General features: G+C 40.6%; 1 protein-coding gene across 1 annotated transcript; it reads left to right on the top strand.

Moving 5' to 3' along the window:
* Window positions 1–317: 317 nt before the first annotated feature.
* ajm1 (apical junction component 1 homolog) lies at window positions 318–19,656 on the top strand. Its single transcript, XM_004572820.3, has 2 exons — window positions 318–525; window positions 11,999–19,656. Exon 2 carries the CDS (start codon window positions 12,053–12,055, stop codon window positions 15,329–15,331), a length of 3,279 nt encoding a protein of 1,092 aa, XP_004572877.3. The 5' UTR covers window positions 318–525; window positions 11,999–12,052; the 3' UTR covers window positions 15,332–19,656.
* The last annotated feature ends 1,572 nt before the right edge of the window (window positions 19,657–21,228 follow it).

Below are 21,228 nucleotides of genomic sequence, written 5' to 3'. Positions count from 1 at the left end.
TGTTTGTTCAGTAACATTCCAATTATACTCTAATGCTTGATGACTCGAAAATTATGCTGACTGTCACTTGGATCGACTATTTAGGAAAATCAGAGAAAAATGTCATTTGCATAATAATTTGGAACCGCGGTGTAAATGTGCGCCAGAGCTTTGCTTCTTTTGTACATGGTCATTGCAGTCAGGCGAAAGGCTGAGGCACTCAGCCTCATTGGAAGGGGTGGTTTCAGGCGTGTTGCTGTCAGTGGTACAGGCGCAATGGAGGGGGAGAGAGCGCGAGAGAGAAAGCGGGAGGGGGGACGGAGCACGGGTTGCGGCGACATACGTGTGGATGTTGCAGCAGGGTAACGCAGCAATCTACCGAGTAGGGAGGAGGAGGAAAAAAATCTAAAGATTCTGACCAATAAGGAGCAGCTTTGCCTTTTGCACATGTTCGATGTCGTCACGGAGAAACCACTATCACACTCCCTCGTGTCACGTCCCTAACAGAAAATGGATAAGCACAAGCTGGGAATCCGAACTGATGCGGTAAGATGCAGCTTTTGATTTACGGTATCGCGCTGTCCACTATTATGCACGCAGGAACGTTTGGATCGTCTCCCCCTCGCAAATCTCTGCTTAATTTCACAACACTGCGACGGTAATACGGGCCGAACAACATGCAGACCGTACACCTTGTTCTCGGATCTATGGTCTAATAATTAAACTGCTTGTAATCACTCGAAGCTCGCAGAGCATTGCATGTTCTGAGCATAGATGGGGTATTGGTTCTTTGTATTATTCATTTGGCTACTTTTTTTTGTGCTTTCTGCTGGCTGACGATAGGCTAATGTGTTCCCATCATCGAACACTGACATCATCCTCTTAAGGATTCAGGCTCCAGGCAGCAGCAGGAGCTGCAGGATGTGCTGCAGCAATCAGGATAGTAGCCTGCGCAGTATTAGCTACCCCAGCGATCCCATGCGACGTTTATTCACGCTTGATTCACGGCTCTGAGACGAGAGTTCATTTTATTTAAAAAAAAATGCTAGTGCTAGCCCTGAGCACTATGTATGCCCTCATACACAGATGTCAAAAATACTGGCAAATGCCTATCATTGCACCCATCAATACCCATCATTGCTTTATTGCCTCCCATATTAATTGGTCCATTATCAAATGGTCAATACAAACTAATAATTTTACCACTGTAGACCAGTAAAGTCAGATTTCTGCTGTAATGCAATAGGGTCGGCATGTGGCCACAGAGAGGCCACATACAGAGGTGTCTAAGAAGAACAATAGACATATTGTGAGGAAACTGCAGCAAAAAACATTGATCCAGCACACTGTCAATCATCTACACACATCATTTGTCTGCCAATGGATGCAGGAAAGTGAGAAGAAAAGGGCATTTGTAGAGGTGAGGAATCAGCTTGCTTGTAATAGTTCAGTTATGGGGCTGACACACAAGATACCAGAGACTGCTCCACCTGGATTGAGAACAAGTAAAGAGATGGAGCCTTCAAGTCTGCTGTACAGTGTGTCTTGGGTTGAACTTTGGTCTTGAAATTTCATATGTTCGTCAAAACAAAACACTTTATACACAATCCAAACAGAGAATGAATGAACCACACATCCAGCTGTCATATAAGTTTGTCCTAGTTACTTTTATTTTGTTTCAGTTTGGGAGGGGATGAAGTTAGATTTTTGCTTTTCATTAGGGCTATGCCATATCATGTTGTCCGTGGACTAAAATTTTACTTGATATAAAAATGTTATATTAGGATGTCATTGCTATTGCCTTTCCCTCGTACATGCAACAACAAGACAAGCTGAGATATGTCTTTTTGTGTGATGATTTAGTATCTAAAAGAGAATCATAACTGAACATGCATATGGTGAAAGCCCTGAAATCTTCTACTATGAATTTTACATGTAATTGATATAGTATTTGGTTTAGCATTATCTTGCTGAAACACACAATTCCTTCCCTGCAAAAGATGTTGTCTGGATACGAGCATACACTAACAGTCAAAAATTTGGACACACCTTTTCATTTAATGTTTTTTCTTTAATTAAATGACTATTTACATTTTAGATTCTCACTGAAGGCATCAAAACTGTGAAGAAGCACATATGGAATTATGTAGTAAACAAAAAAGTGTGAAATAACTTAAAACATGTTTTGTATTTTATATTATTCAAAACAGCCACTCGTTGCATTGATTACTGCTTTGCACACTAACATTCTGTCAATGTCCTTCATGAAATGGTTTTCCAAGATCTTGTTGGCTGTTTTCTGTGGTCCATCACCTCCCAAACCTTCTCGATTAGGTTTAGGTCAGATGACTGTGGAGGTCAGGCCATCTGATGCAGCATTCCATCACTCTCCCTCATGGTCAAATAGCCCTTACACAGGCTGGAGGTGTGTTTGGGATGGGATGGCACGCTGCTGCAGGATGCTGTGGTAGCCATTAGGGCTGCCACGATTTGTCGACTAGTCACGATTACGTCGACTATCAAAATCGTCGACGACTGATTTAATAGTCGACGCGTCGTTTGAAACTTTGTACGATCACAAAAGACGCAGGAATAAGTGGCAGGATTTAAGAGTGTAATAACGGACTGAAACAGAAGATGGCAGCATTGCATGTACAAGGATGTCAGCTACCGTTAAACCCCGAAGAAGAAGAAGAAGAAGCAGCTGTGTCCCAGAATTCATAGCGCGGCCCAGCGCAGTTTCCAACAATGGCGGCAGCTAGTTAGTTTTAATGTTACTCTTATTATTCTTTCTGGGTCACAAAATAAACGTTTAACATATTTTCAGGCGAGAATGTAGCTGTGTAAACCTCAAATATCTGCTCAGTTTATCAGGACACCACATATTTTCAAAAGCGCTCCGACGTTTTCGGAGACATCTGTTACCCACTAGCTCGTTAGCGAGCCGGGGGCTAGGCTCACTAGCGCCGTGAGAACACCGGACTCCCCGCAAATCGTTTTCAAACCCACCGCCGTCTTTCGCTACTCAGGTTAAATATATATGAGTCACTTAGATAACTTAAAATGTTATTGTTTGGCTTTTTTTTTTTAGTATTTTATTTGTTCCTGAGTAAATCAGTTTGTCTGAGATTAAAGTTATAGTTTTTACACAGCTGAATAAACGTCAAGCAGACAGCTGATTATCAGAAGTGTGAGATGCTCCAGAATATACTCCAGTGTCCTGTTATATTTTAGATAGCAAGGAGTTTATTAATCTTCACCGAAACAATCTGCAAATTTCATTAAAATTCAATAAACTATCATCTTGTCTTTATTTTTAGTTAGCACAGACCTTAAACACTTAAAGCTGTAAGCTAATGATAGTTATATAAGAGCAGATGCTGCTGGTGCAATAAGCTGTAGTTTTACGTCTAATGGATGATGATCTGATTAGTCGACTAATCGCAAAAATAATCGGTGACTAGTCGACTATCAAAATAATCGTTTGTGGCAGCCCTAGTAGCCATGCTGGTTCAGTGTCCCTTCGGTGTTGAATAAATTCCCCAACAGTGTCACCACCAAAGCACCCCTACACCATCACACCTCATCCTTCATACTTAATGACAGGAACTATGCATGTAGAGACCAAAGACACAAAGACACTGCGGGTAGAACCAAAGATCTCAAATTTGGACTCATCAGACCAAAGCACAGATTTTCACTGGTCTAATGTCCATTCCTTGTGTTTCTTGGCCCAAACAAATCCCTTCTGCTTGTTGCTTTTCCTTGGTATTGGTTCTTTAGCAAGCATTAAATTATCATGATAAGTGTGTTATTTTAAAAAGATCACTGGGAGATGTTTTCAAAAGATCAAATTTTCCCAGGAACAACGGGCTTATATTTTGAAGCCTGTTACAGTATATAATTTTTTGCTGTTGCTGTAATTTCTTACTGCTGTATAAAGTATATGCCATATTCTCACTGTTATGTTTCCATCTTATTTTTTACCATGAAATATTTCATCTGTTCCCAATGTCATCTTTTGGTCAGATCTGTCCATTTGAATATTTAATATGAAAGTAGTAGTTTTTACTGAACCAAAAACTGTGTTAGGCGTGTTGGGCACAACTGAAAAGCTTTGATGAAGGAGTTTCACACACAGCCTCCCATATACTGCTCCTGAACAGAATTCCTGTATCAGTTTAAAAGTCTTCTTACCTTCTTCTGTAGTTATAAGTATTTTGGTATATGTGATATATTTTTTAATACCGCAATAAAAAAAAAAAATCAAGTACACATGTATAACAACTTCAGTTTTTAATACTGTATTATAATTTAGATTTTCAAGGCTTCCATGCCTCAAACATTTGACAGTACAGAACAAAAAATGTCTAGGTAGTCTAAGTAGCTTGGAAAGAAAAACATCTGGACTTCTTTTAGTTTCTTGAAGATGTTTCACCTCTCATCTGAGAAGCTTCTTCAGTTCTAAGATTGGTGTGGTGGAGTGAGTAGTGGATGTAGAACTGGAACTATGGAAAATGTAGAGATTTAAATCCTACCGTTCATTAGCTCAATCATCATTGAGCTAATGAACGGTAGTTCAATGATGATAGCTCATTGCTTTAAAAGCATCAATATCAGCTCCTCTCTAACAGCATGGTGGGAGTTTCTAAAAATGACTGAGTCTTCATTGATCCCATGGTCTTCGAACACCCATTTGGAACAACCCTGACATACTACAGAACAATGATATGATAAACTTTGCAGATTTGAGTTGTAAACGAATTAAATACTTTGAACAGTTATGAATAATCGAAAAAACAGACTTTATACCGTTTGACAGATTAGCTAAACAATATGGAATTATCAAGAATAGATTTTTAGAATATTAACAAATTAAATCTATAGTAAAAAATAAATTTAAGCCTAATCAAGTCAAATTATAAACACCACCAAGTGTGGTATAATTCCTTAATCTCAAAACCCCTCAAATTACTGTCTAAAATATACAGGACACTCCTAAATAAATGAATCAATATCACTTCCTATTGTGAAATAGGAGGCGGATCTATCAGTCAGCTTGGACAACAGCTTCTGACATGTTCTTCTTCAGACATGTTTAAAAACATTTAATTTGATTAGAAATCACAGTCTACAATATAAAATACTACACAGGGTGCACTATACAGGTCAGCGGATGTTCAGGATGGGTTTTACATCTTCTGCGCACACTGTCAAGACAATACACCTGACAATTATATCCCCGCTCTCTGCTTCTGTCCACTTTTTCAGACATTTTAGCGCAGGATATGCGAAGACTATCAATGTCTGAAATGTAACATTTCAGCCTCCCCTTTGCTTGCTGAGTGACTTAAATGATTTCACTATGGAGATGAACACAGTCCACATGGCTCTCACTGCCTTCTGCAAATCCTAAGCAGACTGTCTGGGGGTTCTCTAGGAGTGGGTTTTTTGGGGGTCTTGACCTGGGGGCTGTAGTGCTGGCTGGGATGGGGCTCTGGTGGCTCTTGGGTGGTGTCTTTATGGTGGCTGCATGCAGCAGGGCTCGGGGAGGTCTATGCTGGCAGACATTGCAGTGCGGGTCCGGGCCAGGCTTGGGGACTTGGGGTTCTGTGGGTGCTTTGTTTCCAAGCTGGTGTTCTGGCTAGCCTGGGGGCCTGGTTCCTGTATCACCGGAGTTGTGCGTGGGTGCATGCAATGGGGCCTGGCACTGACGCGGGGCCTTTGGTGCATTTGTAGAGCTAGGGCCTCTTTAGATGGCGGGGAGGTTGTTACCATCTTTTGCAGGTGGTTTCTGCTCTTGTGGAATACACTCTGCAGGTGTAGTCTGTGAGTTGACTGAATGTTGGGGTGGGTGTAGTTTTCCTCTGCAGTAGGGTCGAATGGGCTATGTGGGCTCTGTGGGCCATGGTAGTGCTGTTGCTGTGAGCCCCGGTCTCGATGGACCTGAGCTCTCTGCCCTTGGTGGATTTGGGGGAACAGGTGTGCCCATGGGGGTCAACGAGAAGGCTGGCTGCAGGGCGGGGGGTACTTTCCCCCCCACCCCTTTCCTCGCCTCCTCATCGCTAATTTCTTCCCTCTTCTCACACCCCCATTCGCTGTTTGCTCTCTGGGGCAGGGGGCCAGGAGGAGGTCTGGTTGGTGTCTGGGCTGGTGGACTTCCCTGCTGCTGCGGGACCGGGGCAGTCTGCTAGTCTCCACCCCAGAGTAAAGGGAACCATATCCTTGGTCTGGGGTCAGATTGCCCCTCTGGGCATGTTGGTGCCTGGACCTGGGAGCAGAGTGTGTATACTGCGTTCTGTGTGTCTCAATGTTGGGTGAGTATGTGAGTATGTATTTTTACTAGTGCTGTCAAAATTAACGCGTTAACGCAAATTAATCTGCCATCACGGTAAACGCAATTAAAATTTTTAACACAATTGACGCATCTAGAGTGCAGAATTACTCAAAATACCTGAACTGTTTCTGTCAATGCATTTCGAGCAGTTTGTTGACTGATTCTGATTCTTATATAGCGCTTTTCTAATCTCCTGGAGTACTCAAAGCGCTCTATACAACACGCCACATTCATCCGTACACACCCGTTCACACAAGCACTGTTGTCTATGCTTTGTCGGTGCTTTCTAACTAACATACATTCATACGCATTCATACTCCAATGGATGCATTGGAGAGCAGGTGGGGGTTAGTGTCTTGTCCGAGGATTTTTGGTATGGAGGAACAAGGAATCGAACCACCAAGGAACTTTACTATAAAAGGAGTCCAAAATGACCCAGACTGGTGTGGCAGTTCCTGAGGTTTTTCCAGGTGGAGCTTTTAGCAACTCCATTGATGATTTTTTTTTAAAGTAATGTGGTAGCAATATACACAACAGATAGATTAAAGACACTGCAGTGTGCTGAAAGTTCACAGGCTCTCTGTGACAGTGCCTGTTGAGGTGGTAACCAACAAACCAGAGGTGAATGGAGCCATCTACCTCCTTAAGGCCTTACTTGTTGTAGGGCTGTCTTGGTTGATATCACGTGGAAATCTGGAGCAGAACCTTTTGTTTGGGAAACCAGGGTGGTGATTCCTGTCTTTAAGAAGGGGGATCACCAACAGTGTTCCAACTATAGGGGCATCACACTACTCAGCCTCCCTAAGAAGGTCAATGCCAAGGTACTAGAAAGGAGACTTTGTCCTATTGGAACATCAGCTTCAGTGGTCTTTTTCCTGGTAGTAGAACACTGGACCAGCTCTTTTTCCTCTTGAGGATATTTGAGTCTGCAGAGAGTTCTCCCAACCAGTCTACATGTGCTTTGTGAACCTGAAGGCATAAAACACATCCTTCAGGGTACAGAGTATTTACTACAAGCCATTGTCGTGAGAGCTTGGTCCACATTGCTGGCAATAAGTTGTACTTGTTCCCAACTGGTCTCAGCAGCATTAGTAGTTCAAAACCATGTAATGTTATGCCTGTCTGTTTCAACAGTTGTTTATTCTTTCTGCTTATGACTTGACTGGGTGTTCCTGGAAAACCTCCTGATTACTAGGTGACCTGTTCTACCTACTGAGCTACAGCAGCCCCAATTAAATGATGATTAAATGATGGCTATCCGCTCCCCTAGCACTGTCCCAGGTGAGGATGCTGCCCCATCCTCTTCTGCAGCCGAGGTACAAGTCACCTCCACCTCACCTCTAAGTTTAACCAGCTTAAGTTTAAGAACCCTACCATCATTAGTCTACTTCTTAAACCATGCAAAGATAGATGACTAATGACTACCATCCAGCTACTGCCCAATGTCACACATAAATCTAGACCACAGAATACTTTGCAAAGCCCTTGCAAGAAGATTAAGAAAAAAATCACTCCATTTATAATACACCCTGACTAAACAGGTTTTATCAGGAGCAGATACTCAGCCACTAACACATGCAAACTAATAAATGTAATAGATTATTGCTTACTTTGGAGCTTTGGAAAGTAAGATCAATCTACAAATGGGCACCAGACAGGGCTATCCACTCTGCCACTTCCTTTTTTGTCATTTTCATTGAGTCATTATCAGCAGCAGTCCGACACAAATGTAAATATTAAAAGAAAATACAAACCGTAAGATAAGCTTATATGCTGATGATGTATTATTTGTCCTTGGTAACACACAAACTTATCTTCTGAGGACAATCACATTAATAGAAAAGTATTCATCTATATCAAACTACTCCATCAAATGGAGCAAATCAACAGTTGCCTCTGAATTTTAATTTTTAGAACACCTCCACTGTGTCACTATAGTCAGGTAACATTTAGATATTTAGGTATAATTATTTTTCTCCCAGGGTCTCAGATATGGTACAGTTGAACCATATTCCTCTACTATAAATGGTCTTACATGTTGGAAAACTTTACCTATATTTCTCATGGGAAGAATTTCCACAAATAAGTCTTAAAACTCTACAAAAGCCAAAACACAATGGTGGTGTAGAAATACCAAATTTCCGTTGCATGTTATTCAAGATAGAAACTCTGTTTCATTTCAGAAATTCATCAGCAAAAGTAAGTTTCTTGAATATCAGGAATTGAAATCCATCAAACAGGAAAGATTTAATCCCAATGAACTGAACTTGATTATGAATTATTACATTCCTGTACCTAGGACGGGGCAATATATCAAGTTTTTAAATATATCAATATATTTTTATATGAGATAAGAGATGTGACAATATCGTTTATATCAATATAGTGGAACCGCAAGTTTGCCTCTCTTTCATCCACTTTTGTCTCTGCGCTGCGTTACTCGGCCTCGCCTCTCTCCTTCACTGAACACAACTCCCCCTCCCCCATCGCTTCACCTGCAGGTAACGACAAGATGGACACGGCAGCTATCAAAGAGCAGCTGGTCGGTAAAAAGAAAACATTTGGAGATTACTATTTTAGTGCTGCAGCGTTACTCTCGTTAAAATGACGTTAACTCCATAACTGTATTAACGCGGCAAATCTCCGTTAATGAGTTACCGTGGATCGCCCCGTGCATGGGGCTGCACAGTGTCAACGCGTTAGCGTTGCGGTTAGTGGTTACGTCATTAACATGTTGACGCCGTGCAGCTAGCACTACTAGTATTTTCACTATTTACAACAGCGCCATAAAGTGCAAAATGAAGAGGGTGTGAAGAGTGCTGTATCCCAGACCGCGAAGTCTCCCAGCCTCCTGCCCCGAAACAAACTACCTTACAAAACTCGTGTACCGTATTTTTTGAACTATAACCTTACACTAAAATCCTTTCATTTTCTCAAAAATCGACAGTGTGCCTTATGTATGAATTCTGGTTGTGCTTACTGACTGCAAACCGATTTTATGTGGTAGCAATCTGTCAAAAATGCTTTAGTACGACTTTGGTAAGATACGAAGCCACACCGCTTGATGGATTGTTGGAGCATTATGGCTACCATAGTCTGGAGCCTCACAGAGTAATGCATACCTTCTTCAACGTAATATTACCGTATTGTGTGCGTATAAGGACCACAAATGGCACCTGTAAGAGACACGGTTACGAAGCGGATTTAAAACTCAAGGCTGTCAGTCACGCAGTAGAACTTGGGAACAGAGCAGCTGCGAAATCTGTCTGGCTTTGTTATTATGCTCAGCGTCTGTTAGCTTACATTTTGACTGCACAATTGTGAGCGTTTTGTTATGCACAAAAACAACATCTGGGACACAGCTTTGACTAAGAACTCTCTTTTTGTTCTTACTTTATGGGTTTAAAAAAATTTCGAGATATATATCGTATATCGCCATCCAGCTAAAGAATATCGAGATATGAATTTTAGGCCATATCGCCCAGCCCTACCTGTACCCCCAAATTGTTATCAAAAATATTATTATTAAAATGATGATTCAATTTCCTTTCCAACCACAAAGTGGGAGCGAAGTCTTTCCATCAATCCAGACCAAAACTTCAAGACACAAATATGCTTACACACCTTCAAAATGACTAAAAGCACCAATTTACAACTTATACAATACAAAAGTATACATAGAACACACTACACAGGACAAAGGATGCTCCAACTGTGCCTTACAGACTATGCACACACTGAACAGTGAACACAACAGATAACTATATGCACACAACAGATAACTATATGCATGCTATATGATCTTGTGTTCCTGGTCATATAGGTTCTGGCAGAGAACCGCTGAACAGGACCCATCCATATGAGGACCTATCCATATGAATTAGTGTCTATATCCCAACCCCACGTAGTTGTGTAGCTTAGGTGACGTAAGTGAATTTGCTAGGAAAGTAAATACGTCACATATACATCTTACTTCCTTACACATCACTAATTAAAACTATAATCATGAAAGGATAATTAAAAAAAAACAGATTCTGTATAACTCAATATAGAATTTTACGTATAGATCTACTGTTATCATCTTGTTTCTTTTATTTATCTCTGGTCCCCACTGATCAAGTACATTACTTTGTTGGTGATAGTTGTCGACTGTAGTGCCCTCTCCCTGCCTGCATTGCAGGTGGCTGGGGGTGGTCTCTAGGGCTATGGGTGTCTAGCGGATTCCTGGGGCCTGGAGGGGCCTGGAGATGGGTGCTGGCCCCAGGCCGGGTGGCTTGCCTCTTCTTTGCAGGTCCAGGAGCTCAACCTGGGGCTCTGATGCGGGGGTCGCAGATTTTCTGGTTAGGCCCCTGGTTCCATAGGGGTGGTCTGCATTCAATTCAATTCAATTCAATTTTATTTATATAGCGCCAAATCACAACATAAGTCGCCTCAAGGTGCTTCATAGATACAGAGAAAAACCCAACAATCATATGACCCCCTATGAGCAAGCACTTTGGCAACAGTGGGAAGGGAAAACTCCCTTTTAACAGGAAGAAACCTCCGGCAGAACCAGGCTCAGGGAGGGGCGGCCATCTGCTGCGACCGGTTGGGGTGAGAGAAGGAAGACAGGATAAAAGACATGCTGTGGAAGAGAGACATAGGTTAATAACAGATATGATTCAATGCAGAGAGGTCTGTTAATACATAGTGAGTGAGAAAGGTGACTGGAAAGGAAAAACTCAATGCATCATGGGAATCCCCCGGCAGCCTATGTCTATTGCAGCATAGCTAAGGGAGGATTCAGGGTCACCTGGTCCAGCCCTAACTATATGCTTTAGCAAAAAGGAAAGTTTTAAGCCTAATCTTAAAAGTAGAGATAGTGTCTGTCTCCCGAATCCAAACTGGAAGCTGGTTCCACAGAAGAGGGGCCTGAAAACTGAAGCAGCGGTGCTCTGGTGTACAGAAGAAGAGAGAATAAGAAAAGTGGGCCCAGGACCCATGCAAGCTGTTTGCATGGGTCCCGGGTTCTTCGTGTTATGGGCAGTGGGTGACCTGCTCATCTTGCATCTGTCCCCTCAGTTTTAATAGCACTCTAGTTCTCATACAGTCATACTCACTATTTAGACCCCATACTGGTTGGCTGGTGATCTGGGGCCAGGCTGGCTGCATTCCAGTGTTGGCTCTGGGAGGGCATGTGTTCATATGCATTTTGGAGGGTCGGGTCGATGTGGATAGATATGTGTCTTTGTGCATTGTGTGTGTGTGTGTGTGTGTGTGTGTGTGTGTGTGTACAGCTAGGCATTGGGTCTGGGGATTGCTAAGTTTTAGTCAATGTGGGAAATTCGATTGAAGATAACGGGGGCCCCCTCCCTGCTGCCCCCAACTGATTGTTGCCACCCTCAATATCTTATTAGTTAAGTAGTTGCCTAAGTGGCATCTCACTAGCTGCATCAGTGTCAGCAGCAACTCTATTCCAAGTTGTTCACAAGGAAAGTTAATCTTGAAATGGAGAAAAAATTTGATGACCTTTTTCAATTCCACGATTTAGAGCGGTACAATTTTGCTCGACTAAATTTGTAGTACTGATCTTGTTTTGATCTACAACAGTCCTAGAAGGCTGAATAGTTTGCAGAATTTAATATAAATTTTCGTTATTAATGTTTGTACAAAATGTGACTGAAATTCTTTGTTTTTCTCCAGGCAACATCAACATTAAAGCAACTTGATGGAGAAAACTAGAGGAATCCCTTTAAGATGACACGCACAGACCCACCTGACATACTGGTATCAACGGTGCATCAAGACATAAAAGTGATCCCCATTTCTTCACTCTATAAGTCCTTACAATCTTCCAAACAATGTGATAGTATAAATTCCAACACACTGGAGGACGGTAAAAGCAAAGACAATAAGAGACACTGCCGTACCTTTGACTATAAGTCACTGGAGTACCCCAAATCACACAAATATCCTATGGATTCTCCATACAGGAAAGGAGATAGGCAGGCATCCAACCAAGATGTTGCCTGGAATGTGTTGGGCCACCGGCAGAGGTACCGTTTTTCTGCTCCTGACATTTTTAGTCACAGGTTGACTCCTCAGCCAGTGACAACAGATATGGCCAGTGAGGTAATTGTCCCTGAACAAAAACGAAGGACCAGGTCAAAAAGTGCACCTCGAGTCCAGACAACTTTCACTGCCGTGTCTCTTGAAGGATCATCATCTTCAGGAAGGAAGGGCAGAGAGTTCCAAAGGGATTATAGAGACTCCCGTCGGAGACCAGAAGTATCACCACATAGGGAACCCTCCTATGCAGCAACCAGGGCTCATATGCAAGAAGTACATCCCATTAAGTTGCAGCCACAAATGGGTGACAGTAGTCGATATTCTCCTCACTACACTGCTGATAATTTTGAGGATGAAGGTCTGGATAAACCAGCAACTAGCCCTCATGTCAGGTGTCGGGTTGACATCAAGCCTGATGATGCAACATTACATCATTCAGGACGGAAAAATGCCACACCTCAAATGGACATACCCTGGCAGAGACACCACAGTGCAGGGACTAGGAGCCTGACTGTGCCACGTCATTTCTCATATTCTAGAACGCCTACTCCCACTGACTCATTTGTTACAGAAAGTCGACAAAGTTATCAATATTCCCGTAGCATGCCAAGTAGTTATGTACAACCTATGGAGATTTCCTTGCAGAGGATGCCTTCATCAGGTGATTTCTATGGCAGAGAACGCAGAGCTCACTCTAGTCCTAATGTGCCAACTAAGTTCTTTTATGCAGATGACCCAGGGGGATATGTTACTACTGCTCCTCCTCAACCAAGTTCTTACTTTCATGATGAACGTTACACACCTGGACAAGCATATACTCCAAAAGTCCAATTTGTGCAAGATCCAAGAACTCGAATAGTGCATGCTGTAGCTACAAGACCATATTATTCTGAAATGGAGCCCTATTCATACTCTATGAAGACAGGGTATCCCAAACCCTATGCAGCAAATGAACCATGGCCATATATCATACAGACACCTCCAACAAGAATATTTTATGGGGATGATCCAAGGTCTTATCAAATTCAGACTGCTCCACCTAGGTTTTATTATTCCAGTGAGATGTATGCAATGCCACCAGAGCACCATGTCCCAGCTAGGGCATATTACACTGAAGGCAGAAGACATGCTAGAGTAATGCATTCACAAACAGATGACTGGTATGGTTCAGATGCATCTGGTTACACCACCAATCCTCCCTCTCATGCATCTCAAGTCACTCCAACAAGAGTACAACAAGAGCCTGCACTGACTCCGTGGTATACCAACCCATGTGTTGAACCTCAAAGATTTGGTACAGATTCCAAATCTTACTCAAGGTCTTGGGACAATATTCTGAACTCACGTGTGGAAAGAGAACAGCCTCTTCCTGTACAGCGAGGTCAGAGTTATGATGATCTTCTTGACTCCAGAAAGCCCGAGAGATCTGCTGGTGAAAAACCACAACCAGTGGTTGTTAATCTCTCTAGTTCACCAAGACGCTATGCAGCCTTGTCAATGTCTGACAACTCACTGATTGACAAAAGCCCAACAGAGATATCAAAGAGCAGCTCCAGTAAACTCTGGTTTGTCACCCCTGAAATAACAATCACAGATAATGACATTCGATCAAGTAGCCTTAATAAGGCTGAAGGACGATCTGCCAGTTGGGACATTCTTGATACCAGAAGCACAGAGAGTCCAGAAATGATTCATCGGGACTTTGAAAGCTCAGCCAAAGAGAAGACACATGACAATGCTTCACTTCAGCAAAGTCTTGAACAACTTGATGAACTTCTGGCTGATCTTGTGACTGACTATAAGCCACCCAGCAGAAGGGCAAGTGAAGACATTCTGGACCAACTAAAGAAGTTAATTGATGAGGAAGAAGCAGTGTCTTTGTCCAGAAAGAGTTCAAAGACAGGCACAGAAGAAGCAGCTCCTCTGGACAAACAACCCACCTCGATCCGAATGAATCCTGATGCTTTTCGAGATATAGATGGGGCAAGTGATGTAATGAAGAGTGCAGACGAGTGTTCCCCTGATCAGAGCCCAGATGAGGATGATACAATGATGTGCTCTAACAACAAATGCCGGAGGACAGAAACCCTATTCAATGCCTGCCTTTATTTTAAATCCTGCCATAGCTGTTACACCTATTACTGCTCTCGAAATTGTCGCAGGGAGGACTGGGATATTCATAAAGAAAGCTGCCTGTATGGAAGAATTGGTAGCACTTGCCGTCATATCATCAAACACTGTCGGGAGACTGTTGAAGTCCACAAAGCCTTCTCCCGTATTGCCAAAGTTGGCTACCTTTCTCGAGGTAGAGGAGTTCTCTTCCTTGGTTTTCCTAACCCTTTGTCATCTAGTAACTTCTTGCAGTATGGTCTGGATAGTTTACTTATGTCTCCTACATATTTGTCCCTTCGAGAGCTTGAAAGCTTCAAAGACAACCTAGGGGAGTACTGTAAAGAACTGCAGGAAGCTGGTAAAGAGTATGACCCAAACGAATGTTTCATCTTAAATGTATCCATTGCTGTAGGTGAGCAGTTGCCTGAAGGGCCATCACCAAGGAACCAAGCTCCAACTGTCAGAAAATATGCAAAAGTAGCATTGGCTTCGTTTAGCCCAGAGAGAAAGGTTCACAAGCAAGAGAGTGACATGGAAACACTGATCCTTACTCCACCCCCAGGAACAGCAGATCTCGACAAAGAGGGAGAAGAAGGCCGGAAGGCCAGAGAAATTTGTTTCATTAATATACAACGAGAGTTAAGGATTCGAGGGGTTTTCTTACGCCACGAATACCCACAAGTGTATCAGCAGCTCTGTGAGTTTGTGGAAAGTAACAGAAGATTCACTCCTACTACAATCTATCCTATTGATAAGAGGACTGGTAAACAGTTTATGTGCATGATTATGGCTGCTTCAGAGCCCAGGACGTTGGATTGGATAGGCACCCCACATCTCCTTGATGACATTATTTAAGTGCACCTTTAGTTGTAAATATATATGTATAGAAATACATATATATTGTTATACATATTTATATATCCACTCAATAACAAAACATTTGTAGATAACTATTTTGTTATCAAAATAATATATATATTCATGTTTACTTCGTCAGTATTAATCTTTATCAGAATACTTCCTGTCAGGTGCAGAATGAGTAAAATACATTTTTTACATTTTTTTAACATACCTTTTATCAGCCACACTTAATTTAAATAAAATTTAATTATTAGTACGCTGATCATTTATGATACATTTTCTTTTGCTAAGGTGTGCACAAAGGAAAATTCTGGTGTTTTCATTTTATTTAAATTAACAAGTTCTGTATATTCTTTGAATTATAGCCTCTTTAAATGATTGTCCGTTTCTGTGAGTGAATACCATGCTGAAAAAATGAAATTTATTTATAATTTTCGTAACTATATAACTTTCCTATGCAAGGTTATTTCACGAATTAACTACAGAAATTGTAGTTTCTCTTATTATATTATATTATATTATATGTAAAAAAAATAGCTGCAACTGAGCTAAAATATAAAAAATTTTAATGGAAGCATAAATACTCATAATAAGACAACTCTGAAGTGAGATTTAAAACAAAAACTGATGTATGTATGCTGCTTTGGTAGGAATACTACACTTACAAAAACACTATTTTCCTCTTTCCCGAGACAGTACTTTGAAGAGTGGCTCAATTCAGTAGTTGTTCATGGGTGCTTTGCAAAATCAGCTGAGCAGTATTGGGCTTGAGTTACATTTTAATGGATATTGGAATGGTGCCAGCTATCAGCCACACTGTGTGTTGGCCTGTACTGTTTAGTTTTAAGCACTGTGAATAGTGAGTGTTATCTACTACAACAAAAATAAGCAAACAAAACCATGCACATACAAAATGGTCTGATATCGATAAATTATGTATTTTTTAGATATATTAATAAATGAAACTATATGAGTAAACAGCAGGAGCAGGTTATTGTTCTTAGAGCAAGGTGAGCCAGAGTAGTAGCTATATGGTACATACATGTTTAAAGGAGACATTAGCTGTGTATTTGTGCTGCACTAGTTTTAATTCATCTGTGTCTTACACCCTCCTATTTTGGTTTTAGCAAACTGGAATCATTACATATTACTCATTGTTTTCAGAAGTTTTAGAAATATTTCTTAATGAAACCATTTCACATAGAAAGTGGCTTGTGCACTGATTGCTAGGTTGAGCGAATGGCTCAAAATTTGTGCTGTGCTGTGCTTGGGTCTGTACTACAAAATTATTATTTTGCAACCACTTGTGATCTTTATGTGTAATGTGTAACCTTTCCCCATCATTCTGTGTTTTCTTTTGGTTGTACAAATTTCCATTACACCGCATGCAGAAGTGCTCCACAGCTGCCACGCTTGCACTGCATTTTTCTTGACGCAATGGTAATCTGTTCTTGCACGATGCAAGCTATAGAAAAGAATGCGTTCCAGAGCGCAAAGGTGCTACTGTCACCTGGTGTGTGAAAGACACTTCAACCATGTTGGTTCATTATTTGTAAGCGTAGAACATTTCTCGACTTTGCTTTTGTAGTATCTAAATCTCAAATGCCTGCCAGCACAGTGATTACATTTTTAAATCAGTTTTAAAGAATCAGTCATGTGTTGCAGCAATTTGAAAATTGTTCAGCCAAGCCCTTTTTTGACCTGTGTATTTGAAAAAGTCATGACTCTGTCAGTTAGCTAGTGCTCAAAAGTCAGCCCAACCTTTAATCATTCCTTGACATTTCAGTTTTTCCCCTTGTGATATCACCTTTCCTTACATTTTGTAATACAAAGTACAATGAAACTTGAAGCACATATATTCGAAAGTCAATTTTATTTATAGGATGTGCTGTATAGATTCAGTAAAAAGTTGCTGGCTGCATGTGATTCTGTTTTCTATGCCCTGATATCATTTTAAAATGACATAAATGATAGTAACTTGCTTGATGAATGGATTTGTCAAAACTATCCTAAGAAAAATAGGAATTTCCCATTTTTGTCATTTAAGTTAAAATAATATATTAAAGCAATGAAGAAGAGACCTCACTAAAAAGTCTAGAAAACTCTGTAGTCTTGTATTTTTTATACTTTCAATGTGAGTGTCTGAGTGTGTCAATTTATAAATCATATATAATAAATGGAATGGGAACTGCTGTCTAGCTGTTCATGTGATTATTATAATATTGTTTTAGATTCCCAGTAAAGCACCTTGTAACAGATTTGTGTCTTAAAAAGTGCTATATAAATAAATTTCACTTACTTACCTGCTATGTTTAGCAAGGTCAGACTGTCAAGTTCTTAATTTTTCTTCAAAAGAGGGATACATATACATACACAATACTGTGCAAAAGTCTTGACCCCTTGTCACTTCATATTTTTCTTCCAAGAAGGCGTCAAAAAAAATCTACTAGTTGATCAATCTGAATGGTCTCAGTGGGAAAGGTGGCTGCCAAGAAGCCATTCTTAAAGAAGGGAAACAGGGAGAAATTTCTGGTGTAAGAACTGAACTGAAAATCAGAGGCAACAGGTCTGATTAGAGTGATGCATCCAAATTTGATATCTTTTGCTCCAATCATCCTCAGAGTGGACGTCCCAGCAACTCCACCCTGTCAGATCATGCAAAACTCAGAAAAAAACAGGATGTCTAATTAGCAATTAGCTTTCTTTCTTTTTTTTAAGAGTTAATCTACGTTCCTCCCTACAATACAGCAGTGCAAAATTCTGAAACCAAGCCCCATTTTTTATATTTAGCTGGGAAAATAGGAAATGGGTGCAGTAATTTTTTGAAACCGGCAAACATAAAAGCCAAACTCTTTATTCTTCAACAAAGCCTGGAGTGTCTTAGGTGAGCTCTTGTAATGTCTTTCATTTTTTTTCAGGATTCTTTCTCCAGACTTCTTGAAGGCACTCCAAAGCGCTTCTTTGGCTTCTGGCTCTCTGGCGTTTTTTATTTTTTTATTTATTTATTTTTAATAATATCCTGTCCTGTCTGACAGCTTTTGCAATCAGAATATAGAAACAAATACAAATGCACACACTTTTTCGTTGTTATGTTTCAACGTTATGTTAACCTTAACGCATTAACGCTGATTAATCTGTCATCACCATTGACACAGTTAAAATTTTTAACTAAATTAACCCATCTGGAGTGCAGAATGACTCAAAATCTCTGAAATGTCTCTGTCAACGGGCAGTTTGTCCAAAGTTTGTCCATTCTGCGCTGCAGATTGGTTAAATACGTTAAAAATTTTAATTGACTTAATTGTGATGACGCATTAGCGCGTTAACGTTGATAGCTCTAGTTTCAATATGGTTTATTTCTCTACCCAGGTATGCTTCTAGTGCATTCACACTGTGGTTGGGATCACTGTCATGCTGAAAAATGTCAATCAAATACTTTCCAGATCATATTGCATGGTGGATTAAAATCTAACAGGACCTTTCTATGTTCATAATTGATTACCTTTGATAAGACCCCCAACACCACTGGCTAAAAATGCAGACCAACTATGACAGAGCTTTCATCTACTGTGTTCTACAGATCATTGTGTATCCTCATTATTGTCATACATACCAACAATGATTTGGAACAAAAGATCAAATGTGAAATCCTAACTCCATACAATCTGTTGCCACTGGTCTTCAGTCTATTTCTTGTGTAATTTGGCATAACACAGCCTTTTCTCTCCCCATTTCCCTTCTGGACAGCTACTCCTTCACTGAGACGATTTCAAGTTTTATCAAGCAGTAGATGCATCAACTAGCCCCATCTCAGGTCTTTATTGGGTTATTTTCTCTTTCTTAAGGAGATGATTTTCATACTCTGTTCATCTGCTGTAGATCATAGGCCTGCCACTTCTTTTGTGCCCAAAATAATGAGATCATAAAAGAGATCTCGACTGGCTTGGAAATGCATTGACGGCACAGCTGAAGCCAAATGGTGAATATCACAGGTGGGGAGAGGGAGCTCTGGATATTGCTGCTTAAACTGCTGCCACTGGATAAGTGGCAGAAAATGGATGGATGAATAGACTTCTGAAGCTTTTTCTCCATTTTCATTTTTAAGTAAAGAGAATTTCTGAAATCTCCACAACAAAAAACGAAGCAATACATTGCGTTACTTATACTTGTTAGCTTAGTGCTTTCCCCTCCTCTTTCTGATTTCTTTTCTTTGTTTTGTATTGTCTTTCGGAACCTCTCCCTGATGAAACCTCAGATGATAAAGAAAAGATGACCTTCATCAGTCCATGCATGCCCAGCAATCAATAAATCGTTGAATATCTTTACATGTGGACTTGTGTGTCTCCTGTGCATGTGTTTAAACTGTCCAATGCCATTGTAAGATTGTAATGCAGTGGTGTAAAATTGTTTAGGCTTTCTTCTGTTGGCTGGGCATTAAGCTGCTAGGCACAGCACCTTCTGTGACTAGTGGCAGTCTGACAAGTCTGCAGAGCTTCAGATTAGTGCCACACACCAGTGCACTGTGGGCACAGTCAATGCAAGTACTCTAGAAAACCCACCAGAGAGTGTGAATGAGTCCACACTGAATTTAGGCCAAGTGTTAGAGAATGAATAACAAGAGCATAAGAGCACTGACTCAGAGAGCACATCATCCTGTGCTTTAAGAAAACAGGAATCAGGTAAAACATTGCAAAGTTTAAACATTTTCATCCACTGCTGGTGTTTATCAGCAGATATCTAAAATAGTCATATAAACCATTAAACAAAATAAATTTCATTTCAGCTCATTTTACCAAACCTCTCTTGACTTCATCAGCAACATGAGTCACCATGGCAACAACAAGCAAGTCCCAGCAGGGTTCAAGTTGTAAGTTTCACACAAATGTGACAAAAATGGTCACACTTTCAGGTTTTCCTCATTTCAGCTTAATATTTTTTATTCTTGGACACTACTAAAGTAGCATTCCATATCAAAATAATCAAGTGGTATAAATTAGCAAAACAGGGAATCTGATGAAACACAAGATGGGATAAAATAAAATAATTCAAATAAAAGGAGGTATTAAACAATATGACATGGACTAAAACTCATAACTGGAATAACAAAAACGTCCCAATAGGAACCAGCACAAAACCAAAACCCTTGTTAGAGCTAAAGCTTAAGATTACTAAAATGATAATAAAATCAAGCAATTTTCCAATACTAAACATTACAACACAAACCCCGGACTGGAAATTCATACAACCTATTTTCTGTTTGCATACGTAAATGGTAAATAGACTGGTTCCTATATAACGTGTTTACCCGAGCATTCATTTCTACTGAATATTTACACTCCAGTGAATGCATCGGGGTTAGTATCTTGCCCAAGGATATTTGGCATGCAGAATGGAGCAGCCAGGAATTGAACTACTACCCTTTTGATTAGCCAGACAACCTGCGCTACCTCCTGAGCTACAGCCACCCCAACAATGCACCTTCCTGATTTGCCCGTTAGTGTTGTTATTAAATAATTTAAACATACTATAAGAGACACAGTACTCTTGAAATCTATTTTAAATAAATGGACGAGTAGTCTTTTGAAGTTTTACTGAACTGAGATAAAGATAAAGTCATCCATTCACACACAAATTCATACGGTATTTTAGTCTTTACACTTTAAGGCTTCTTTTTTTTTCTAATTCATCACCTGCACCTTCAAACTCTGACGTATACACAGGGGGGTAAATTGGTGTTCTGTCTTTCCCCATGAACACTTCAATATATACTGGAGAAGCAGAGGATCAAACCGCTGACCTTATGTTTGGTAGATGGCCGACTTATTCACAGTAATTCACAGCTGTTCCAGAAATTCTAGCAGGGTAAAATCTCCTGATGTGCAACACAATTT

Source organism: Maylandia zebra, linkage group LG7, assembly GCF_041146795.1.
Source record: "Maylandia zebra isolate NMK-2024a linkage group LG7, Mzebra_GT3a, whole genome shotgun sequence".
NCBI classification, from domain to species: domain Eukaryota; kingdom Metazoa; phylum Chordata; class Actinopteri; order Cichliformes; family Cichlidae; genus Maylandia; species Maylandia zebra.
The sequence above is the reverse complement of the archived record's forward strand: the minus strand, read 5'-3'. Positions and strand labels throughout refer to the sequence as shown.